The sequence below is a fragment of the Sturnira hondurensis genome, unplaced genomic scaffold, assembly GCF_014824575.4.
Source record: "Sturnira hondurensis isolate 20B ecotype Veracruz unplaced genomic scaffold, ASM1482457v3 Scaffold0004136, whole genome shotgun sequence".
Taxonomy (NCBI): Eukaryota; Metazoa; Chordata; class Mammalia; order Chiroptera; family Phyllostomidae; genus Sturnira; species Sturnira hondurensis.
In genome coordinates this window covers 3,303,665-3,329,800 of record NW_028076767.1, presented here as the reverse complement: position 1 = coordinate 3,329,800, position 26,136 = coordinate 3,303,665, and the positions used below count along the sequence as shown (strand labels likewise).

At 37.8% G+C, this 26,136-nt stretch overlaps 1 protein-coding gene and 1 long non-coding RNA gene across 2 annotated transcripts; one reads left to right on the top strand and one right to left on the bottom strand.

Moving 5' to 3' along the window:
• Window positions 1-1,613: 1,613 nt before the first annotated feature.
• ICOS (inducible T cell costimulator) lies at window positions 1,614-21,884 on the top strand. Its single transcript, XM_037043523.1, has 5 exons — window positions 1,614-1,709; window positions 15,486-15,815; window positions 16,504-16,610; window positions 17,639-17,723; window positions 19,706-21,884. Exons 1-5 carry the CDS (start codon window positions 1,652-1,654, stop codon window positions 19,744-19,746), a joined length of 621 nt encoding a protein of 206 aa, XP_036899418.1. The 5' UTR covers window positions 1,614-1,651; the 3' UTR covers window positions 19,747-21,884.
• A 693-nt stretch (window positions 21,885-22,577) lies between these two features.
• LOC118985863 (uncharacterized) lies at window positions 22,578-25,031 on the bottom strand. Its single transcript, XR_005066208.1, has 3 exons — window positions 24,945-25,031; window positions 24,218-24,222; window positions 22,578-22,588 (listed from the first exon to the last, which is right to left on the bottom strand). It is a non-coding gene; the product is annotated as an uncharacterized LOC118985863 (long non-coding RNA).
• Window positions 25,032-26,136: the final 1,105 nt, after the last annotated feature.

Genomic DNA, 26,136 nt, shown 5'->3' with positions numbered 1-26,136 from the left:
TTTCTCCACTGCCCATGTCTTTGATAGACAAGGAATCCAATGCAATGACAATGCATCTGGAAGCATTTCCTCTTGACACTGTCCAGGGGACACAGTGGAAGGGAAAGGAAGGAATCAGGGTGGCAGGTTCCTAGGGCTCCTGGTGGCCCAATCTTTACTGCTTGGGATAGCTCAACACCTCAGTAGCTTCTTTCCTACCCACTACTTAGGCCCATGAGATCCCCAAAATTGTACCAGGGAAAACCTCAGCCCCTTAGGGATATCACTGCTGAGTCAGCCTCCTACCTTTCCTTTGGAACCCCTTGACCCTGGTCGAGTATCCCTAATTGCTGTCTGTAGTCTGAAACCTGCATTCTATTTTAGAGTCTGGACATTTTGGACCGACACCTCGGTTGCCCTGCCCAACTGATTTCAATTGCTCACCTGGATGTCACTTTGGTAGGCTGAGAGTTAGTCCTGCCCCGTCTGTCACTTCTCAGAAACTCAGCTTCCTGTAAGCTGGTTCAGACCCCCGAATGATATTCTCAGAACCCTTGGCACTAATGGTTCTACCTGCTTAGTTAAGAGTGAGGACTCTGGAACTGGACTCTCCATATCCCAGCCCTGCCACTTACTTATCATACAACTTGGGCCAAGCACTTTACACTCTGTGCCTCAGTTTTTGTTATCAGTAAAATGGGTGATTAGTAGTTTCCACCTCATAGGATGGTTAAGAGGATTAAACAGATTAATGCATGTATAAAACATAACACAAATGTGTGTATAGATATAACTAATCCACTGAAATACATGTGAAACAATATAAAAGTATTGGCTATATTCATATTATATTTTATATACATTAAAATATACACTATTTTGCATTTAATTGTATATATTTTATGTATTATTTCATATAAAACATTTGTGTACATATAAATATAATATTTATATTATTATTACTCTTATTATCATTTACTCTATTTCCCCGCAGAGACAGAGAAATCATGGGTAGGCTTTTCAATTTTCCTGCTTTCATCTAAGGTTATAGAGACAGAATTCCTGGTTTCTACAGACTTCTCTGTAATAGGCACAGCAGAGCTTAAGTTAGATTAAAACTGACTTCATCATTTAGAAAATGAACAATGAATGCTGTGCAAATATTATTTATCAGATGACTACATTGCTTCTCTTTCAGGTATCTTCATTTCAATTTCTGTAATAATTTCATTTATTTCTTGTCCTATTTCAAAGGCTTTCTTTCTCTTAAGCAAATAGCGTAAGACAGAGATGTGTCAGAATATGTTTTTCATCATGTGGCTATTTTTATATCCTGTTATCCCCAGTCACTATTGATTCAAAAAAGTAGGGTGGTTTTGAAGAGAATAGGCATTGTCTCTTTCACTTGTTTTATTGGAACCAGACCGAGGGGAGAGTTCTCCTGTGTCTTCAAAATCATCAACAATCCATGGATTATGCTCCGTCCCCGTTAGCAGTAAAGCCTCTCATATAACCACTGTCATCAATTAAAAAACACTTCCTTGCATTCACATTACATCAACCCCCACAAAAACCACTTCCTTTCCAGCAAATAGAAAACACCTGAGAGGATGAATTTGCTGTCATTTTTTTTAAACCCTGAAGGAGAGGATTTAATCTGTCCTTGGCAAAGATGAAGTCTGACCTTTGGTATTTCTTTCTCTTCTGCTTCCAAGTTGAAGTTCTAACAGGTAAGTGGCCTATTCAATATTTCTTATAAGTTTAATTCAAGCGAACAGTAAGAAAATCAAAGGTAGAAAATTTAGGCACCAAATAGAAAGAGTATTTTTTTGAAAGTCAGAACAACTGCAGAAGTGCCCACGTGTGTGGATGGCCAAGGGCATGTCACTGTTGATGGCATTGAATTTGTATTGCTTCCTCTGATATTATGTTTTAAGATGAAAAAAATGTTTCATCAGACAATTAAAGTTTTAAACTGCCTGCTTGGAGTTACTTTTTAGCAGGTAAAGCAGAAGAGTGGGTTACTATTCTCAGAGAAAGGTGAAAGGCAAAAGGGCTTGTGTCAACAGAATGAAAACTAAAAGTCCTGGACCTGGGCTGGGAATTATTTCTGGAGGAGAAATGAAATGGAAGCACTTTGAAAGAAAGGATTTTGATTTTAGTCTTATCTGGGTGGTCTGCCGTCAGAACTGCTCAGGCCTCCAAAGAGAGTTTTCAGCACAAAGCGTCCCTCTGAAAGGAGTAGTAGATGATGTAAAAACATTCCCCAGCCCTTGTTAGACTGTTAACAAATTATTCTGAAGGCCTCAATTCTTTCTTTTAGATGGTATATATCAGACTCTATTTGAACAATTTAAATAATGCTACCTATGACTAAGTTAATATATCTTTCTACTGTTTCTTATTCTATTCATTTTATTTAGTATTACATTTATTTTATCCTAAACTCTGAGCCTTGTTCTTGAGGTTGGGAAAAGAAAAGTTCAATTATGTTAAATTGGGGACTTCTAGTAACACTAAAAGTGAAATCAGAACTTTTAGTAGGTATAATCTCATGTAGAAATAAATATTGTAGTGTTACAAAGAAATATGTTTTTTTTTTCAAAAAAATAAAAAACAAAAGTAGACTGGTCAAATGTTTGATCTTGTGGTGGCGCAAGGTGGGTCAGATGCTCTTAAGTAAAGAATGATGAGAAATATGGAATTGAGGTCTACTTAATTCCAAGAGCATTAAGTCCCTTAATAAGTCCCAAGGGCAGTTCAGAACAACTTGCTTGTCTATATTTTTTCTATAACCCAATGGAATATTTAAAAATAAGATTATATTTATTTTTAGAGAGGGGGGAAGGAAAGGAGAAAGAGAGGGAGAGAGACATCAATGTATGATTGCCTCTCAAGTGCCCTCTACTCGGACCTGGCCCACAACCCAGCCATGTGCCCTGACTGGGAAACAAACCAGCAACTCTTTGGTTTGCAGGTTTGTTCTTAATCCACTGAACTACACCAGCCAGGGCCCAATGGAATCCTTTAGCAGCATAGACAACAAATGAATAGCTTTAGAATTAATATTGACTCACTCATTCATTCACTCATTCATTCATTCACTCACTCGTCCAGTTTTTCATATAGCACCAAGGACTTACCACGCAGGAAGTAATGTGCTAGCTGCTGTGAGTACACTATGAGCTAAACAAGGTTACTTCCTGCTTTCATGAGGCTGAGTGGTTGAGAGAGAGACATTAATCAAATAATTCCATGAATTAATGATAATTACAAATAGAACTCAGTTCTATCATAGGATGTAACAAAGAAGCCTATCTATACTGTGTGGGTGTGGAAGTGTGGTTGGGAAGTGTAGTTCATTGAAGTCTTTCCTACGAAACTGACACTTGAATTGATATTTGAAAGACAAATAGGATTAAATGGGGAGAATGGTGTGAGGGTGGGGAAGTATATTCCATACCATGAAAAGAGTAAGTGCAGAGCACCTATGGTAGGAGGGAATAAAGTGAGGCCAGGGAACCAGAAGTAGACAGATGTGCCTGAGTGGAGAAGGAAGGCACTGGAGATGGTGCAAAGTGAGGATGAGAATGAAAGCAAAATCCCCACGTTGCTGTACAGAAAGAACAAGCTTGCGTGTTTTAGGTCTATGAAATTTTATGAGTCTTTTCTTGCACTGGACAATACAAATAAATAAAAGACAAAAACAAATTTAAAAATTTTAAAGTCACAGATACAGGTATGTGGCAAATTGTGTCAAACATATATGTGTCCTTAGGCAAAGCTGTGGGAATCTTGAAATGTCGCAGTAGTAAATAACATTACTTTTTTCTTTAATTTTTGATAAAATCTTTTTCTGTTGAAACACTGAATTCTTCTGCACATATGTATATATGAATACAAATCAGAGGCCTTTACCTACTGGAGTTGTACAACTTGGCTTGTTTACCTTCACATGCTAATGATGACTTTTTTTTAAGTTCAGTGTGGACACTTGAAACTTGAATGTCCCTTCTAATTTTTATATTGAAAAAGAGAGAAAGACAGACTGGAGAGTCTTGATTCAGAAAAGCACTAGTTCTGATGCAATCTCATTTCTCTGAGCTGTTGATGTAACGTACACTTGGCACTTTCAATAAGCAATTAAATATAGTATTTGTGCATTATACACATATTTTGCAGTGTACAATGCACACTTTTTTGCCTGAATTTTTGAGGGAAAAATAAGGATGCGCGTTATATATGGGTGTAATGACTACATACCATGGGTATAATGGGTATAAGAATCCTGTCTATAATGTGCACATATACATGGGTGCACATTCTATGTAGCAAAATATGGTAAATGTAACTTTTTTGAATTTGAGAAATCAAACTTTTAGCAGATGACATTTATATCCTCCTATGGCTCAGCACCAAAAAAAATCGATTCATGAAAAACAACCACAACACCTCCCCTGAACTCACAATGAACATTCTTTTCATTTTGTATTATCTGGGTCTAAAGCCAAAATTTCATAGTATTATCTGTTTGTACCTATTTAACTATGATGAAAATTTTTGTGTGTGTGAATCCATATTTTTATAATTCAATAGGCAGAAAAATCACAGAATAATCATTAAGGATTTAGAACCTTTCAGAGCAAAGACCTGGACTTTGTTGCAGGTTCATTGTGCTAAGCACATGTAATTTCATATCTAAGAAATTACATATTTTTTGGTGTATAATAACCATTTCAGTCATAGCATCTATGTGATATTAATGTGACTACTTTAAATATTTGGGACTATTGTATATCCAACACATCTTGAAGGAAAATAAATATCTTCAAATACCTTCCAAATCTAACCCAATGCACTTAGTGACTCTCAAAGAGTGTGGACTCTAGCCTCAGTGAGTGTCTAGGTCCTAACTTTGGCTTCCCCACTTATTGGCTCTCCAACCTTGGGCCAGTAAGTCAAAGCCACAGTGTCTTCTTTTGTAAAACAGGGGGAAAAATAGAAAGTGTGACTGCAAGTGTTATAATGAACATCGAATGAGGTATTACACGTAATGCATTTAACACAGGATTCAATGCAGAGGAAGTATTCCATGATTGTAAGTTGTTGTCTGTATGAGCTTTGGAAGCTTTTGAGAGTTTAGATATTTCTATTATTTCCAGACCTGTTGGGCTTCAGAGCATTGGCTAGGAATCATTCAGCATGAGTCCTTGTGGTTGGAGTGGGGAACAAGTATGCTTCAATATCTAGTGAATAGGGTCTTGCCCTGCCATTCTTGATCTTCTCCTCAGCCTGTTGTAGGACATGTAGCAACCATGCTCAATCTCTATATTCTTCTACATATTCATTTATTTAATATTACTGAGCTTCTAATATGTTCCAGGTCCTGGGATTATGTAGAGGACCATGAAGCAGTCCTTATTCTTGTGAAGCTTGTGGTTAAATGAGAAAGATAGAATGATTATGCTCTATACATATAAGAATTATAAATATATTGGTGTAAGCAAAGTACTATTGAGAGGCTGGAGATAGGAGTCTTTGTCTGGGGTTGGGGAGTTGATCTCAGGGACTAATTCAAAATAGTTCTTAAAAAATAGTGAGGGTTTCTAAGCAAATAAAGGGGTAATCAGATATTCTAATTGATGGAAACAGAAGTAACAATATAAAAAGAATGGCCAAAAAATTCAGTAAGGCTTGAATATATGATTTGTAGATTGTCAAAGGATTTTGTGCCATGCCAAAAAAAGTTAATTTTTCACCTCATAAGCAAAAAAGTAATGGAAGCTTTAAGCTGGGGAGTGAAGCACTTTCTAGAAAACACAATTTTGGGAGCAACCTGGAGGAGGGACTCAGATGGGAGAGACTGCTGTTGAAGAAGACGACTGCAGTCAAGAAGACACTTTCACAGATGAGGGAAGATGTGAAAAGATCTGGATTGGCCATGGGGGTGGAGGAAGAAAATGAAATTGAGAGATGCCCCTGAGCTAGTCAACTGGACTTGGTGACCAAGTGGATCAGGAGAGTCAAGGAGGAAGAAATGAGGAAGTCTCTGAGGTTCTGAAAGTCAGACTAGTGACTCTCTTAAAGGATGATGGTTTGGGTTTGTGAGTGAATAAAGAATTTAGTTTGTAACCTTTACTCTTGATGTATACGATTTCCAAATAGAGAGGTCAAAAGGAAATTGAAAATGTTCCCTGGAGTCAAGGGGTGGGGTGGGGTTGAGAGAAAGCTGTAGATCACTAGAGTAGGGATGAGAGTTGGAGCCTTACATGTAAAGGAGTTCAGCCAAGTGAACACCTTGTCTGCATGCCCAAAGGGCTTTGCACAGCAGCCGAAGGCTGGGAAATAGTGTGGATATTCATGGGTACTGATAAATTTCTCTCTCCCTCTCCCTGGAAGAGATTTAGTCTATTTAACCTCATGTGATTTCCCCAGTAGGACAATTTCAAATCAGTGGCAATGAAATAACTTGTTTGCAAGTTAATTAGTTTGTGAATATTTACTACACAGTTTTATATCACTTCTGGGATTTTTCCATTTTCTCAAAAAAAGGTTTTTACTAGAAGACAATTAATCTTTCATTTAACTTAGAGGATCAAGGGTTTGTTTTATTCCCCAGTACAGAGTTCGTTGGCCAGTATAAACAATTGACACACTGTGTGTGTGTGTGTGTGCTTTTTTTGGCTTTTGAAATTTTTTCCTCATTTTTTCCCACATTTTTGGCTTTATTTTCAGCAAATGTTAAGAATTTCTACTGGGCTTATTTTGCCAACTCTTCCTACTGATTTCAATCGCTTCTTTAGATTATGAATACCATTGAATAATAATGCAAAGTATAGAAATGATACCTATGTGAAGTTTTTAGCTAGTAGACTTACAAGAAATGATACTGCTTTTAAGAAAGGTGAGAAAAAGTGGTAGAAAGCACATTTTTAGAATTTCTTAGTAAAAGGTCAAATGTAACAAAATAAACATTGCAATTTTTAGAACTTTGCCTCTTAAGTCTCATATATGTGCTATGCCCAGCTAAGCTTATCATTTTTTTGATTACAGAAAATGTGCTTAATAAGCATTACTAAATGCTTATCATAATTGTGAACTCAGGAGATCTTATCGTTCTATCACTTTGACACCTTTTGGAGGTTTGTGGTTAAAGGTCTGAGCTAAGAAGAATAAAGTCAAATTGCTGATTTGTCTCACAGTCCCTATATTGTGTGAATTTTCTGAATGTTTTTGTCAAAAATTTTCAACTACGAAAAATACAACTGCTTAGAAACCATCCTGGTAGCATGGGTTCAACAAGACCATCTTATACTAAAGAAATGAAGCAGTTTAGCTATTAAAAGAATGAATTGCATATAAACTTTTGAACCATACCATAGTGCAATTTGATACATAGTGCAGGTAAATACATTTTTCTTCAGAGGTTTCCTTTAACAGCGTGCCCAAAAACAAAGATGAAAATATGCTTATCCCCTGGAATAATTAAAAACCTGAAGAAATCACCTACTATAAAGAGTCTTATTTTTCTCTTGAAAACATTAGACTATTGTTATCAACAGTAATATTAGAAAAATCATAGTTAGCAGCAGTTAACAGGTTTGAGCCTCTATTGAGAGGATTGTACCCTGTAGACATAGTAGTCAATGTGATTAAGAAGATATAGTACATGTTCTCTAGAGCAGCAATTTTCAACTGGTGTGTCATGGGAATTTTTAAACCATGCAATACCTGACTATTTAATCAGCAGCACTGACCTCTTTTCCCTTTGATTGTCAAATAAAAAAATGACAACAATCAACACAACAATGGCTGTCTGGCACAAATGAATCAAAATTATACCTATTTTTTGTCAGAGTGGCAAACAAATATATTTTATGGTGTGCTGCAGAATTTTAGTAATAATTACATGTGCCATGAGATGAAAAGGTTGAAAATCACTGCTCTAGTGTACTTATAATCTTGGAGTACCGACAAGAAGTAAACAGATATGACATCAAAACAAAAACTAAGAATTAATATTCAGATTTTAAGACTCATCAACAGAATTCAAGATAGCATGCTCCTGTTTGCATTGTTAGTAATGCACTATATACTAAAAGATATAGCAATACAAAATGTATACTAAAAGATACATCACAAATTACTGACATGCTGTGGTTATGAAACACCTGAGTGTATTAGAATAATCACTGGTCCCAGGACGCCTATACATTGGGCAAACTTAATAACTGTGTACTCTGGAGATTCAAATAATCAACCAGATTTAAACCTGACCTTCCCTTGCTAGACATAAAAGAGCCAAGAGAATCATTATTAATCTAAACAAGTATTTATGAACCTGGGGGATATTTACAGGTGGAGAACCTGTTCCTTTAAAACTCAGATAGATAATTTACATTAGAATCTGATATCCCAGTTAAGGAGGTATCCTGGGCAAGATGCTCACTTTTTTGACCCCAATTTAGCTTGATAAATGTAAATGTAAAATGAAAGCCTTAAATGGATCATTTCTTTTTTTTTTAATTTATTTATTTATCTTTAGAGGGGAAGGAGAGAGGGAGAGAAACATCAATGTATGGTTGCCTTTTGCGCATCCCCTACTGGGAGTTGGCCTGCAGGGAACTGGCCTGCAACCCAGGAATGTGCCCTGACTGGGAATCGAACCGCGATCCTCTGGTTTGCAGGCCTGTGCTCAATCCACTGAGCTACGCCAGCCAGGGCTTGGATCATTTCTAATAGCTCTTTGGTTCTTGCATTCCATACTCAATGCTTTATCTCCCCACATTAAAAAATATCTACAGATTTATTTATTTGTCCATCCATCCAAGAAACACTCATTTTGATCTCCTACATATCAGGTACTATTATAGGTATTTAGGATGGATCTCTAATAAGATGAACAAGGTCACTGATTTTAAAGATTACGCTATGGTGGGGTAACCAGACAACAAGTAAACAAATAAACCTGATAATTTCAGACAATGATAAGTACTTTATTTCAGTTAATATGATAGAAAATGACTAGGGGTGTCCTCTGGATTGAGTGGTCAGTGGTTTCTACAGAAGTAAGAAGCATGGGAATATCACACCTTTAACTGGAAACTAATCAACAAAAAAAAAAACAAGCAAGCAAAATATAATCAGAGACATTGAAATTAAGAACAAACAGACAGTAACCAGAGGGGAGATGGGAGGGGATAATGTGGAGGAAAGGGTGAGGGGTTTGCAGGAACAACTATAAAGAACACAGACAAAACCAAGGCCAGGTGGAATCAGGGGAAGGAGGTGGGGATGGCTGGGGTTGGGGGGAGAGGTGGAGAGAAAAGGCAGAAAACTGTACTTAAACAACAATAACATTTAAAATTATTTTAAAAAGAAATCTATAATAAAAATCATCTCCAGTTTCACTTTAAAAAAAAGAAAAAGGAGAAGAAGCATGTGAAGATCAAAGAGAACATTCTAGATTCCAGACAATGAAACAACAATTCCAAAGCCCTGAATCCTGCTTTTTGTGTTTGAAGAATAGAAAGAAGAGCATTGTGACTACCATGTAGTGAATGTCTGACATACAATGGTGAGAGAAACAGAGTGGGTCATGCAGCTCATGGAAACCAGGGTAAGGAATTAGATTTTACTCTAAGTGAACTGGAAAGGCCCTAGGTGTTTTATAAGCAGGGCAATGGCACTATCCCATTGCATATGTTAGAAAATCATTCTGATGTCCTTGAGGAGAATGGGCAGTAAATGGGCAAGAGTGACAGCAGAGAGTTCGGAAGCTCTTGTAGTCCCAGAGGTGGACAATACTAGTTTGGATAGTTGTACTTCAAATGGAGGAGAAGTGAATACATTTTTCTGAGAATAAAACACAGGGACAGGAAATTAAACTTGCTTCCTATAGACAGATTTTTACCAGTGGTCCTGTGAGACTCGGTCTTCATGTGGTTGCCTGCTTTTATTAACACTTCCCTTGGTTGTTGCTAGTGGCACTCCAACCTTAGATTAAACCCACAATCTTTCACACACCCGAGAGTTTGTGACCTTAGAGACAAATAATCTGAACTGTCTAATTCACAGGTGGCAAACACAAGGCCTGCAGGCCGAATCCGCCTTGTTTTATCTGGCCCAGCACCTTGTTTCTACCCAGTGGCAGCCAAGCTCTTGCTTAACTGTTAAGGATCAGTTACATTTATACAGTCCTAAAATGATATTCGGCCCTTTGAAGACAACCGCGAAGCTGATGTGGCCCCCGGTGAAAATGAGTTTGACACCACTGGTTTAAAGCATTCAAATTGCAGACTTAGATTTGCCCCCCAAATGGTTTTCCAGATGGAGTGTTTAAGTATTCAGTATGTGGAAAATTAAGTCAGGCTGCTTAGCACTACATTCAATAATTAAAAGGTGACCTAGGTAATTTTTAGACTAACTATGATAAATTTTTTAAAAAGTAGCATGTCCAGGAGAAATGACACTTTGGAAGGAATCTCCAGTTACTCCTCAGATGTCAATGACATGAACCCCTGGCACTGTCACTCAAGAAAACTTTAGATAGTCTTTCTGGCCCTTCCTACACACTTCTATGGGCAAGTAAGGTAGTCAGTCTCATTCATTCTCATTTTTCCTGACTTCCTGGAACAGCCCCATAAAATGACGGGACAGAGAGGGATTATGGGAACATGATTTCTTCCCTGGAGGATTCAACAGCAAAGTAGTAGCTTTCTTGGTTATTTGTAGTCTCATATGGTGGGTATGTTCTGATCCTCGATCCATAGATGGTAAGTGTTAGAAAGTACTTTAAGGTGTTTTTGTCTCACTTCCTTATTTCGCAGATGAAGAGACTGAAGTCCAGAGGGGTACTCTAGTCACAGAGGCTTGCTAATCCCAGAGCCTGAATTTTCCTCTGGTTTCTTTAGGAACCGCTGCATTGGACTTCTATCATCCTGTACTACTGACTATTGCATTTCATCCTGCGTTGGGTTATAAGTCCTTGTGTAGACACAAAAGGGAAAAAGTTGATGGCAAAACCATCTTTAGAAATAGAAGACAATGCATTGTATCTGTTTGTACACACAGTGGCCACAGAAACTTTTACCCCAAGATGTCTTTGTGGTTTACTTGTTGCCATTCTTAGTCCTTGGGAAGTTTACTCTGATTATTTCTAAAGGAACTGAGAACCAGCCCACTAATTTTATGTTCTACAGCAGATGGTAGAGATACAAGCATCAAAACAATAATAGTGCAACATGGTTCACTCAGACAAATAAGTCCTCAAACAAAACAACGTTCACTTTCATATAATGCAGACTTCACCTCTTCTCATATTATTGGTTCTTTCCCTGTGCTTATATTACTCCCTCTATTGTAGAAGTAAAATAAGCATTATTTTCTCTATACTTTTAAAATATTCATTTATTTATAAAATCTTCACTGGGGATACATTTATTGATTTGACAGAGACAGAGAAAGAGGAGGGTGGGGAGAGAGAGAGAAACATTAATCGGTTGTTTCCATTATCTTGTTTCCCTTGTGTCTGTTTTTTAGGGTGTGCTTGTCATTGTACTAAAATATTATTTGTAGATATGATTCGAGGCCTAGGATGTAAGTCTTTTCTATCTAAAATAGTTTGCATTTTTACTGTTAAAAGCCTGTAGGTAATAAGAATCCAAAATCACCTTCAACAAAATCTAAGAATTGAGGTTTTGTGAACCATTGAAGTGATTCAAAAGTATAATCTACAAGAGGGCTGGTTTACTTTTGGTTTATCTGAACTCTAACAATGGAATTTTGGGGATCCCAGCTTATTGAGGAAAGGATCTTCTACTACATTTCTTACTTTTCACACTCTGGGAGTTGAAACATGAAAACAAAAGTTTGCATATGGGAGAAGAGCAAATGCTTTCAGAGTAAAAGCAGTTGCTAAGCTCTGCTTATCTCTCTGGGTTCCGGTTCTTCAAATTTAACCTAGTGATTTCTTCGCTTTATGTCAGCTCTATAATCCTTTTAATAATATTTTTAGACACTTTGTTCAGTGTTTTAGTTTTTGCATATGGGAATTAGATTGAATAATCTGATTGCCATAACTGAAAACTAGAATCCTTGTTTGTATATTCCCAAGTTGAAAATCTATTTCTTAGTAATATGAGAGATATACATTGAGGTCAACAGATATTAAGAAAAATGAGGGATGTTTGGCCAAGATGGAGGCACAGATAGAAACCCTTCACTTCCTTGCAGAACCAAAAGGGGGCTAACAACCAATCTAAAATCAATAAACAACCAGAAGTGCCAGAAAAATCAAAATATATGGAACTCTGACAACCAAAGAATTAAAGAAAAGTCAACTAGAACAACCAGACCAGTAAGAACCCACATGGGTGGGACTGGCTGAACAGGAAACTGAGACTCAGAGCTCACTGTGAACTATGGAGGTTGCCAAGGTGGGAGAACTCCCATTCCCACATGAGGGTCCGTTGGAAAGTGGGCTAGAGATGAGCAGGTAAGTTGCATCGTTCCTGATCCGAACTCTCCCCCCCACACAGCCCTGCAGCACAGCAAGGAGGGTTGCCCTGCCCCGGTGAATACTCAAAGCCCAGCCCCCTTACAACTTAACAGGTGCGCCAAGAGAAAGAAATATGTCCAAATGAAAGAACAGAGAAAGGTTTAGAAAGAGAGCTAAGTGATGAGGGCATAGCCAACCTAACTGATGGAGAATTTAAAGCCCTGGTAATCAAAATGCTCACAGAATTGATTGAACTTGCTTGAAAAATGAAAGAACAAATGAAACATACCCCAAGTGAAATAAAGCAAAATATTCAGGGAACCGACAGTGACAGGAAGGAAACCAGGACTCTAAGTAATGATTTGAAACCAAAGAAAGAAATAAACATCCAACCAGAACATAATGAAGAAACAAGAATTCAAAAGAATAAAGAGAGGCTGAGGAATGTCTGGGACAACTTGAAACATTCCAATCTCTGAATTATAGGGGTGCCAGAAGGAGAACAACAGCAAGAAATTGAAAACTTATTTGAACAAATAATGAAGAAAAACTTCCCAAATCTGACAAAGGAAATAGACTTCTGGGAAGTCTGGGAAGTCTGGGAAACCCAGAGAGTCTGAAAGAAGTTGGACCCAAAGAGGAATACACCAAAGCACATCATCATTAAGTTAACCAAGATTAAAGAGAGAGAATTCTAAAAGAAGCAAGAGGAAAGGAGAGAGTTACCTACAAAGGAGTGCCCATAAAGCTATCAGCTGATTTCTCAAAAGAAACCTTGCAGACCAGAAGGGGATGGAAAGAAATATTTGAAGTCATGAAAGGCAAGGACCTACATCCAAGATTACTCTATCCAGCAAAGCTATCATTTAGAATGGAAGGGCAGATAAAGTGCTTCCCAGATAAGGTCAAGTTAAAGGACTTCATCATCACCAAGCCCTTATTATATGAAATGTGAAAGGGACTTATCTAAGAAAAAGAAGATAAAAAATATGAACAGTAAAATGACAACAAATTCACAACTACCAACAGATGAACCTAAAAGAAAAGACAACGAAAACAAAAACTAAGCAAACAACTAGAAGAGGAACAGAATCAGAGAAATGGAGATCACATGGAGAAATTAGTGGGAAGGAGGAAGGGAGGAATAGAGGGGGAAGGTACAGGGAAGAAGAAGCATAACTGGGAGGCATAAAATAGACAAGGAGAGATCAAAAATGGTATAAGAAACAGAGAACTCAAAGAACTTATGTGTACAACCCATGTACTTGAACTAAAGGGGGGGATGCTGGAGGGTTGGGGGGTACAGGGTGGAGAGGAGATAAAGGGGGAGAAATTGGGAAAACTGTAATAGCATAATCAATAAAATATACTTAAAAAAGAAAAAAGAAAAAAGTAACTCTAGTAAATCTTAAATAAAATTAAGGCAACTAGGTCAAATAGAGTTGTGGTATATGAATCCTCCTGCATAATACTAATCATACAATAAATAGATCTTTCAGTAATATGGCAACACAGTATCATAATAATGTTTAAATGATCTGACCAATATCATAATATTTATATAAAAGCAAAATGTTAAAAAACAATATTTACTATTAGTAAATGCTTTAACAAATTATGATAAATTAACATTATAGCCTCTTTTAAGCAATCATTAAAAAGAATAATTATGGTGACTATCAAAATGGAATGTTTATGATATAACATTAAATGCCAATAAAGGAACACAAAATAATATGTTTGCTATATAAAACAAGTCTATATCTGAATGATAAAAAGCAAAAATATATAAATACCTCAGAATTAAGACAGGAATTTTATTTTTTATGTATTTATTTATTTTTTACTTGAAGATTTGTTTATTGATTTTTAGAGAGAGAAGAAGTGGAGAGAAAGAGAGGGAAAAAGCCATCAATGTGAGGGAGTAATGTAGACCAGTTGCCTCACAGAGGCACCCCATGGGGATTGAACCTGCAAACTTCTGGTGCTCAGGACAATGCTCCAACCAACTGAGCCACCAGACTAGAACAGAGATTTTAAAACAAGTAAAAAAAAACTGTTGTAGTAATATGTTTCCCAAACAATTTCAGCATAAAACTTTCTCTCATTAAAAAAAGATCAAAATTTTAAAAAGAGGAATGCAAACAGCAGTTTGAATTTATAATCTAATAACTTGGAATCTGCATCCAGGTCAAAACCATTTCAGGTTTTTTCTTTTGTGAGCCTAATGTAGCTCACAAAAACAACCTTGGCTTCCTATAAGCTTAAAATTTATCTGAAAGAATGAGACAGTAAGTGAGAATCCAGGGCCTTACGTTTTTTATCTGACCTTGATATAGTTTTCAATGGATGAGGTTCCGAGAAGACATATGTGTCTATCATTTGAAAATGATTCATCTGTTCTCTAAGCTCTAGCAGGAGAGTATAATCTAAATATATACTTAAATATATTTTTAGTTTAAGCTATTTGTACTTTTAAAAGTTTTTTCTTAACTACATCATTCCCCAAATCTCTCCCCCAAACTCTCCTTGTTTGACTAAGTGCTAATCATCCTTCAATTTCAATGATAAAACTCACTTCCTCAAAGTGGCATTTTCTGATTCTCCATCAAAATTCAAACAAATCCCACCACCTTTATTTGATTAGTACTCCATTTCTTGCACAAAATATGATGCATTACTACATATTTATTTGTTTACCATCTGTTTCCAACCTGGGAGCTGCCAAACGGCAGGGACCCTATCTGTTTGATTCGTACTTTGTAACTCTATATTACCTAATATATTGCATATTATATATTCATCTATGACAAACACATTTCTGGTTAGATTTCTCCTAGGGCACAGTTTAAACTATTGCCATGTTCTTTGTTGTTGTGAAATTCTGTCACTTTGGTGCAATAGGGGTGACTTTATGAAGAGATTACTTTTGTGTTCAAATATAATTATTAAGATAATCTCTGCATAAAATATCACTTTGACTTTGTTTTTTTCCCCTTTAATCCAGGAGAAATCAAACATGCTGCCAAATCCGAGATGATCACATATCACAATGGAGGTGTACAAATTTTATGCAAGTGCCCTGAGGATGTCCGGCAGTTCAGGTTGCAGTTGCTCAAAGGGACGCAAGTATTCTGTAATCTCACTAAAGCAAAGGGAAGCGGAAACACACCACCCACTGAGAATCTGAAATCCTGTCAGTTATCCAATGACAGTGTCTCTTTCTTTCTGAACAACTTGGACAGTTCTCATGCCAGCTATTACATCTGCAATCTATCAATTTTTGACCCTCCTCCTTTTCGAGAGATTGTTACCCGAGAGTATTTGCATGTTTATGGTAAGACATTGTTTTCATCTTCTGAAGAATGTAAGTGTGCATATGCACTTTGACAACTTTTCTCACTCATGAAAACAAACAAGTATCTTTTGTGTTGAAGTTCATATAGGTGCAATTGATGGTAATCACTTATGATGAAAATATGCAAAGGAAGATTTATTAATAATAATAATTAGCATTCACCAGTATTATGTAATTTAATCATGTAAACTGATGAGTTAGCAATAGGTCATGTTGTCTTTAAAACACATATGCTGTTGCAAATCAGGAAAATGAAGACAAATACTGAAATCCATGGCTTAATAACTATTACTTCTATTTACTTAACACTTACGGTATTGATTTTATGCTTGGTTTGTGAACTGCAATGAGATGACTGAAAAATAAGAGTTTTATGTCATTACATTTCCTGCTTATTCTTTTATAAAAATATAGACAGAGAGGTCCTTTTTATTAACCATATTTGTAAACATGTATAAGCATAGAGTCTCTTAGGTTTTAGTTCTTGGATCCTTGGTACAACACTAAAATGATGTCATTTACTATTTACTGGATTTCATGGTTGTAATAAACACAAGCTCATTTGATTAAATAGCACTTTTAAATTTGGTAAAAGAACTTGTGATTCAGCACTGAAAGAGAAGATTTCTTAGAAACTTTTTTTAACATACCTTCTTTTCTAACCCAGAATCACAGCTTTGTTGCCAACTGAAGTTCTGGTTACCCATAGGATGTGCAGCTTTTGTTGTTGTCTACATTTTTGGATGCATATTTTTATGTTGGCTTACAAAAAAGGTGAGCAATGTGTGTCTTTTCTTGCATCTGCTTTACTGAGAAATATCAGTGGTTATTTACTCATCCAAGTTTGTATCACTCTTGCCAGAGTAAACTGATCCACAAATAGACAATTTCTTCTTCTGAAGATATAACTACTAATTAAACTATTAACTTGGAACAGAAATTTATTTATTTGTAGCTGCTTTATATAAAAATTATTCAATGGCACTACCAAGATATATGCTATTTATTCAATAAAAATGAGGCCATTAAAAGACAAAAAGTTATGAGAAAGGTGAAAACATAAAAATAATTATTTCTGACTTTTAAAAATTATTTAATGTGGACTGCACATTTGATTCTAAGCTTCCTACAGGCCAGGACAAAGATGAAAGTTATGTTTCACTCAGTTGGTAAGTTAAGAAATAATCACTGAGAAAGGCTTATAGGTACTAATAGTAGCTGAGAAGTAAATGGCCAGCTTCTTTGCATGATAAATTATTAGAACTTGTTTTTAAAGAAAACCGCTGAAAAGCTATGCAGAAAGATAACACAATAACAATAATGACAACAAAAATCTTTCTGTGCTAAGAGTATTCTTTTGAGTCTTTCAAAACACAGGTTCTCAAAGAACATATGCCATCTTGCATATTACTCAAGTATGTTAATACTCAAGTGTGTCCACAGTGTGATTATTGGTCAGACACTGTATGTATCTATGCCAGGGTGGAATATGAAAAGAGATAAAGAAGGAAGAGAGTGCCATAGGACCCATGATCTAAATGGACTGGGGAAAGGATGATAAAGGCAAAAATGAGGAAGTTAATTCAGCAGAAATATTCATATTTGCTTGTCAATATTATTCTCCTACTTAGCCTGAAGCCAGGAGACCAAGTCCCCCTATAACATTTGTCACACCACTTCAACAAAGAATAGACAAAAATAAACAAATAAACAATAAAGCAAAAATAAGTAAACATACCAGAAAACAGGGATGGAGATGGGGGAGAGCAGATGACAAACCATGTTTTCGCTTTTTCTTCCAGAAGTATCCATCCAGCGTGCACGATCCTAACAGTGAGTACATGATCATGGCAGCGGTGAACACGGCCAAGAAGCCTGGACTCACAGGTACAGCGACATCTAGGGGTTTGGGAGGGAAGAGCATGCTTCACAGTAAATGGGATTTTAATTTATGGTTTTAAAAGGGAGGGGAAAGGTCTCTAAGTTTGAACCATAGTAATTTCTGCGAAAAACTGAATTTTTACTTTAACTGAAGTTATATTTTCTGCAGTGCATTGAAAACAAACAGATTTGTAAACTATCATGAAAAATAACCAAATTAGTTAATAAAATATTATTGTATCAAGGAATTTTCCAATTGATATTTAAAAAATTTGGATGATTCTAAGATTTCCCTGTTGAAAAGTTCATTAAATCATACAATGAAATTTACTGACTATTACTTAAGTGCAAGTCTGAGTGAGGCCCTGTGGGAGATATGTAGATACATGGAGATTTTTGACTGAATTTGGAAGAGAGATCTGGGTTGGTATTACCAAGGGGAAGAAGGAAGAACTGGTGAAGATACTGTTAAAATGTACAAGTTTAAAAAACTTGGATGTCAAACAAGGCCCGTTAGGTGGGACTTTGACCTTTCTTATTAACAGTAAGTGTTGTCAACTTGAGTGTCATTAAGTTGAGGAGCATTCAGAAAGTTGGAAGCACCTATTGTGGAAAACGTGTAAGTTTTATGCTTTTGAGGGTGGAATGATACAAGGTATACAATGGGACAGAAGACAATGCATTTTCGCCACAACTCAGTGATGAAGAACTTACATTAGAGAAACACACAAAAACATCTGCCGTCATACAATTAAAATATAAAAAAGAACTTTTCAGTCCATCTCCTCATTTTTTAGATGCAAGAAACTGATGCCCAGGGTGTTCAGTGACTTCTTTGTTGCCCAGAGATCCAATACCATAGCTTTGCCACTAGCAAAGAACTTGTGTTTCATATAACTCTGCTGTTGAACAAAAAAAATCTCTCACAGTCTCTTTGCTTATAATGATGTGTCTGCCTTGATTTGGAATGCTGAAAGCAGACCCTAAGACTGATACTTGGGTGCAAGTAATTTAGATGGAAGGGGTTTGTTTGAACCCCAAGAAGGGGTTCAGGAGGAGGGTGGGTGAGACCGGTGAGGAGGAAAAGCAAATGGAGGTTGCATTACTGAGGTCTCAGCTACAGGCCACAGGACCTCTGAGAAGTATACAGATATCCTTCATAAGTGGGGTATTTATCCACTGGCTGCCATCACCACTGGCTTGAGGTCGCCTGAAGGGCACATTAACCTCCCTTATTCCTAAGCTGTGCCTTGTGCTTGAAATGAGCCAGCTCGCAGGTGTTCAGAGGAAGTCCTAAGGCAGAAAAGCAGAGAAATGTGTGATGGGGCTGTGGTATTGAGGGTACTAGAACAGTCAACACGCACAGAAGTGTCCACCCCAGCTGTGGCTGAAATCAGAGGTGGGTGGTTTCATATTCCACCTACCAAGCCCAGCATATATCTTGCAATTAGATTTAAACAAATAATTGTGAAAATGGCCAGAGTGTGAGCTTCTGGAGGGAAGGCAGGGTCTTTCTTCTCTGTATTCTGAAGGCATTACACATACACAGTTCCAAGCAAGGCTGGCTCAACACCTCTGTCAAATATTTATTGAATGATTATTATGCCAATAGCACTGTGCTATTGGATAGAGGAAGAAAAGGCCCAACACAATCCTTGTTTTCAGTCTGTAATATCATTGGGAGAGGTAATACATTTACATGGAGGGTGGAGTCACATGATAGTGTTAAAAGTACTCAATTAATGTGAGATAGAGAGTTCAGATAATATCTGCTATAGGAGATGAGAGTGGGCTGAGTAAAGCTTCATGGAAAATGTGGAACTGGTACTGAGTCTTGAAAGATAGAGGAGAGTTTGGATGGGGTGTGCCTATGTGTGCACATGTGTGTGTTTGTATGTTTATTAAAGGCAGAGAAAGGGGGAAAGCTTGTTGAAGGGAATAGGCACATGGAGATCTTTTAAAGAATTTATGCTAAATTTCTGTTACAGACGTTACTCGTAACTTGGGATTCTCTAGTCCTCCAGCGTGAACCACGTTGGCCATCTCCCTCCTACCTGAAGTGCAAGATTTCCTTATTCCCTGGACCGTGGAGAGTCTGACTTGATTTGACTGCATACATCTTCTACTGGTGTTTGTTCAGTCTGGACCAGTGACTGCATCAGTCAACAGAGATTTTAACAGACTGCCTCAGTACTGTTGAGTTCTATCCAAACGAACGTCCTTTCACAACTAGCTTTACAGAAAGCCTGGCTCATGCGTGCTCAACAAATGGACCTCGCTGGATCGGAATCACTGTCTTCACATCTGCTTCTAGCAGCACACCAGCCAGTAAACAAGCACATCTACAAACATTTTTAAAATGTGCGTAGGGCACTAAATCTACAAAGTGAATGGGCAGCCAAGGGCAGACATCTGTCCACATTTCATGAACAGACTACCTCTTCTCCTTGTAGGATGTGCATTCCTTTTTTAATCAGGCAGTAGCAGGAGATGCTACAAAACTGTAGCTATTTTATTTCTGAGGTGTCAACATGTAACTATAGTGTGCTAATACATGAGTACACAGTACTATTTTCCAACTTCTGAACCTCAGTCCACCACTCCAAGAATGTAGATGCCTTCTACTCTCAATTTTATGTTTGAAAATACTTCTTTGTGGCTACTTGACAGATACCCTGAGTAGGGAGCTATGTCTATATTTTTCCTCTACTGTTCAATAAAATACACACATATATAATATACATTAATATATTATATATAGTCACAGCCTAATATAGTTTACCTATATTCTTCCTACAAGTATATTTTTGCTCCCAGAAAACATCTTCCCCCCAAAATTTGGTTAAATGTTGTACTTTTTTGACTTGTTGGTGTTAGTTGTAGGAAACACTGACCAGAATGAAAAGTGACTTCATTTTATGACTCTGTTTTCTACGACTATCTATGTTTTGAAGGTGCTATTAATTACAAGCTAGGCTATTTTTGTAGATCACATTACAATTGCAAACAAATAAAACCTATAACTGTCAAACATTGGCCTGGGATAGGGCCAATGACCTATTCAGCAAGAAAACTACAGTTTCTGGAGGTCACTGCCAAACTACAGTCATGCTGCCTCTGGGCTTGAGAAGTTGAAATAACCTCTATTAACCTGGAGCAGGGTTGAGAGACTCCCCTGATCTAGAGACTACCAGGTATTCTTGCCCTCAGAGGCTGAAGTCACCCTGGGGACCTTAGTGGGTCAGCCTGCATTTGCAGCACCAGGAGCGATGAAGAAGCACAGACATGTCAGAGAACTTCTGCATGATTGCTTCTCCTAGAAACTATTCAGCCTGGAAACTGACCTTGCCTTTTAAGACAGTTCTCCTTTGAATATAATTTGATTAGAAAGATTCTTAAATATGTGCAGTGTGATTATTCTCAGCCTAGATATATTCTCTATTTTCTGTGTGCTTGCCAAAGACTTCCGAAACAGCCAATGCATATTCAATATTTCTAATAGTTTATTTTCATTGTATTTTTCCCATTACCATTGATCACCCTAATACCCTGCCCCAACTCCACCCCCATCTGCAACCACCACACTGTTGTCTGTGTCCATGAGTTCTTTTTTTTTTGCTCAGTCCCACCACCCGCAACCTCCCTTTCCCCAAGAGCAAAATAGAAACAGATTCCTAGACAGAGAACAAGATGACAACTCAATAATATTTTTAACTTTAGGTGAAATGGGATCATTTAGTAGTTTTATAGTTTGTAATTACCTGCTTATAGATTACTTTTTGAAAGAGACCTGATTTGTCATTATGCATGCTTATATTATTTTAAGAATGTGTAATGCTGGATGCGTACAGTACAATACTGAATTTGTAATTTGAATCAAGTACAGTGTTCTCTTTTCAGCTGACCCGAACAACCTGGCTGGCCCTACAGAGTGTTCCCTGAGTAGTTTGCAGCTCTGTGCGTGGAGGATCAGGGTGGGAGGAGGTCTGGTGTCTAAGCTGTGCCCTGAAGCATCCTCATCCTCGGCATGGGACATTTCCACGCGAATTATTGAAAGATACAATTTCTATGAAATAAAAACTGGTTTTAAGAGGAGCTGCCTATGAACTGGATTTTAGTGGTAGTAGGAAGCTAAAGAATAAACATTTGATATGCAGCCGCTAAAAATACCTCTCAGTGTTTTCTTGGGGGAGGAAATGATTACTCTAGCAAACTTGTCATTGTTCTTGAAGATAGTTCTATTGCTCAGAATAGTCACTCTTTTCATTTTCTTTCTTTCTCTCTCCCTTTCTTTCTCCCTCCCTTCCTTCATATATTTTTTAAAGCTTGAAACAACATACTTATGAAAAAGTTGGAAGTATAGCAAAACAACTGTTCTTTTCCTGAATAAGTTTTCTAACCTAATGCCTTATCACCTCTGAATGGTATGTATTTCTTAATAAACAAGAACACTCTCCTCCGTAACCACAGCTCACCAACATCAGAAAGTTAACATTGATGCACGGCTACTACTCTGACCCTCAAATTGCATTCAGATTTTGCCAGGTGTCCTCATACTTTATAGCAGAAGATTCTATTCAGAATCGTCACTTTCATTTAGTTTTCACATCTCAATTGTGTCCTTCACTGTGGACAGTTCCTCAGTCTATACTTTCACAGCTTTGACTGTTTCGAAGATTACAAACTGTTATTTTGTAGAATGTTCCCTGACTTGAGTCAGTTGGATGTTTCTTCATAAGTAAAATCAAGTTACTGGCCAAAACAAAGAAAGCTTTGGCCAAAAAAAGAAAAAAGAAAAAACCAAAGAAGTGATGCCACATTCTTTTAAGTGCATCCTGTCAGGTGGCTCACCATCTCAATTTGTTACATTACTTAATAGTGTTGATTTTGGTCACTCAACTAATGTGTTGTCTGCCGAGTTCTCCACTCTCAAGTACTCTTTCCTCTTTATAGTTAATACTTAATGCAGAGGTACTTTGAAATTTTGTACCTCTTCTGTTCCTCATCAAAGTTTCAATTTATTCATTTGTTCATTTATATCTATATGGTTTCCTAATTTGTCCAATGAGTAAACATGTGTCACTCTCATTGTTTTATTTTTACCCTTAAATTGTCCCATTCTTGGCTAATGGGAGACTATTTAAACTAGCTCTTGGGTTTGTCTAACAAGACACCGTCATGCTTTCGGCACCCCCTTGTTTCTGGCAGAACGAGGCATTCCAGACTCAGCTCATACTTTCCCTATCACAGTGCTGGAACCCACAGTTTCTCCAAGGAGCGCTGGTATCTTTTGAGTGGGCAAAGATTTTTAGCAGCCAAGATCTAGGCATTCGTTATGTTTATTACTATTGGGATTTCCCGGCTCCTACCCCCCTCATTTGAACAGACCTGGGCCACACACACACACACACAAATGTAGATGTAAATGTGTGTGTGTATATATGCTTATGGGTATGTATACGTGTATATAATATGCATATTTAAATATAGATGTAAATACGTGTAGGTACTCACACATGTGTATACTATGTGTAAATATAAAATGCATGTAAGTATAGAAGTAAATGTGTGCATATATAACACACATATATATGCACACATACACACATTAACATCTATATTTGTATCTGTATCTATCTATATAAGTTTATACTTTTTCCCTTAAGTCCAATACAACACTACAGGGTCCATCCTAGATTTATTCCTTTCTATTATTTGTCCCTCTTATGACAGTAAGAAACCTGACTCTCTTTATCCTTAGTATATTTGCATATGTGATCAATCCACAATTATTTCATCAACTTCCCATCTTGGTAGTGCTCCCTCCCCCGTGTGATAGCTCCCTTTCTCTGCCTGGGCTCTGACACTTTGATTTGGGAACTCAAGAGTTAAATGTTAGTGTCAGTCATAGTAGATAGTCTTAAGTGGAAAGCTGTAATTCCAGGAATAGCAATTCAACCGGTGTGCGCCAGGGTTCTGCAAGCAATGGAGATGGTATCTGAGCCATTGTGTTCCAGGGAGAGAAGCCCTTTGTCTGACTCAGACAAAAAAACTGTTGATCAGCAGATAAAGAAATACTAGGAAAATTGCTACAGGACTGCAACTCTTATCTGATTAACCTTTTCCCAAATTCCTTACCTACTTTTCTTTCTCCTTACAAAAAAGATCAGCTTGATAAGATGAGATACTAAGATGGTTTTTGAGGTTATGATACAGGGTGCAGCCAAGGGGGGCCCCCCAAAAAAGATTTAGGATGGTGTCCAGAACTCAAAGTGTACAGGAATATTGGAGGAAATATTAAGATGTCCTCACCCCACCCAGGTGTCAGTTGGGGGAAGGGACAAATGGAGCAGGGTCATTGAGAGTTGTTTTGCATAGCAAGTTTTGCAGCTAACCTCTGGAATGGTCATTTAACATATCTATAACCTTTAACTGGTTTCATAAATATGTTAAATAGCTGTGACCAAGTTTTGGGCCAGGGAGAAGGGAGTGGCTGCTACCCAGGCTGGAACTGGGGCTGCTTCTCTGAGAGAGTGCCTGTGGGAGAGCCATGTGGCTTTAGCAGAGTGAGGACCCCCTCTTGGCCAGGTGAAAGGGAAGACCATGCAGCTTTGCCAGAATGGAGATCCCTGTGGCCAGGTGAAGAAGAAAGACGCACACTTTTGGTAGAGTGCGGCTTTGGTAGAAGAAGCCCACGTGGCTTTGGGGTGCTCCTTTTGGCCAAGTGGCCTGGAAAGCAGGAGAGACTTTGACTGGAACTTGGTACAAAGAACTCTTGCCAGTGGAAGGTGCCGCATGACTTTGGATTACTTGGAGATCCTGCCTGAACAGGTGACACAGCTCACAGTGCCAGCAACCTGAAAAATGGGTGTGTGCTCTTTTCCTGATTTACGGTACCCAAAGTTGGGACAGTGGGAGAAGGGAGCGCTGTGTGTGTGTGTGTAGGTGTATACCCTTAAAGACTTTAATATTTTAAGGAAGGCACTAGGCCTGAATAGCATTAAATAAACATTTTGTTTCCTTTTCACAAATTTCTGGCATTGAGAGATGTCTTTCCAATTGGCGGCGGACAGAAGAGCCTAATAGATATTAGTATACTGTCCTTGGGAGGGGCCCCTGTTTTCTGAAGCAGTTTTTGGCATCCCTCGGTGGGCCAAGTATTGCCCCCCCCCTCGGACCCTTGTTTGGTAACAGTTACATAAGCCATCATTTTCTCAGATGGCTGACATCTGAATAAAGCACCCATAAATATTCAATCCTTGTTGCTACTCATTGGTTCTGGTAGTGGCAGGCAACATGAATGCTGACTTTTCCAGTTTCATCTTCGATCTAGTACACACCACCCTGGAGTTGGCCAGCTTGAGCTCCAACTCTCCATGCTAGGCTCTCCCATCCTGTGAATGCCCTTCCCACTCTGAGCTCTAACACCTAAGGCAGGTGTTTTCTCCATCCCTAGCTCAGGCCACTGTGGCTCCCTTGGCCTGGGGTAGCTAACCTTATGGCCCGTGCTAAGTTCCAATTGCCTACAGTGATTACTGGTTTGATACTCTTTATTGACAGCCATTCCTTCCCAGTGTCTGTTTCTTACTTCCCTACTGGTGTTTCTTTCACTTCCCACATACACTGCTTCTCTTTCTTACTGGTGTTTCTTTTCACTTCTCGGTTGGTGTTACTTTTGCTTCCATTCATATTGGTATTTTATTCACTTCTCACATAAACTGTTTGTCTAGCCTCTGTTTGGGGCTGAGATACCCTATGCCCCTTCTATATGCCACACAGAGGAAACAGTGGTTTTCCACTGTTTTAGGCCCTGGTGCTTCATCCTCTCTTGTTTGTTCCCCGATTCCATCTATACCTTTGGAAAGAATTCCTGCATTTCCCTCTTCACTCAGCCTTTAGGTTACTAGTCATTTCTGTAGAGGCTCTGACGGACCCACACTCAAATACGCTTCATTTCCCTCTGTGACATAGAATCCTACTAGGATCTGATTTCCTCGTTTAGGAGTATCAGCTTGAATTCCAATGAATAAAAATCTCTACTTTGTTATATATTTTTCTTTGTTAAATTCACATTCTTCACAAGAGGGGACTCAGAGTTACATGGCAAGAAATGACTTTCAATCAGAAATAAGTTTTAACAAATTGTCTTTTCCCAGTCTTTTGAGAACACACCAGAAAGGGGATGGGTTCCATTTGCAAAGCACAGCAAGACTTCATTTTTTTTAAAAAAAGCATTTTTCCTCATTGTCAGTGCCCCTCACATGCCTGGAGGCAGCTCCTGAAGCATCTCTTTTCTTTTTTTCTTCTCCTAAAGCCTTCTCTAAGCAGCCTGCACATCCCTTTTTTCTAATTTGTATTGCCCCTGTATTGATTTTCTAAAGCTGCTGTAACAGACTATCACAAACTTGGTGGCTTAACA

Excerpts from the sequence above, each read along its gene's own strand:
- ICOS (XM_037043523.1), top strand. The coding sequence starts at position 1,652 with ATGAAGTCTGACCTTTGGTATTTCTTTCTCTTCTGCTTCCAAGTTGAA. Across the intron at positions 1,710-15,485 it reads CCAAGTTGAAGTTCTAACAG|GAGAAATCAAACATGCTGCC; the intron begins GTAAGTGGCCTA and ends CCTTTAATCCAG. Across the intron at positions 16,611-17,638 it reads TATGTTGGCTTACAAAAAAG|AAGTATCCATCCAGCGTGCA; the intron begins GTGAGCAATGTG and ends TTTTTCTTCCAG.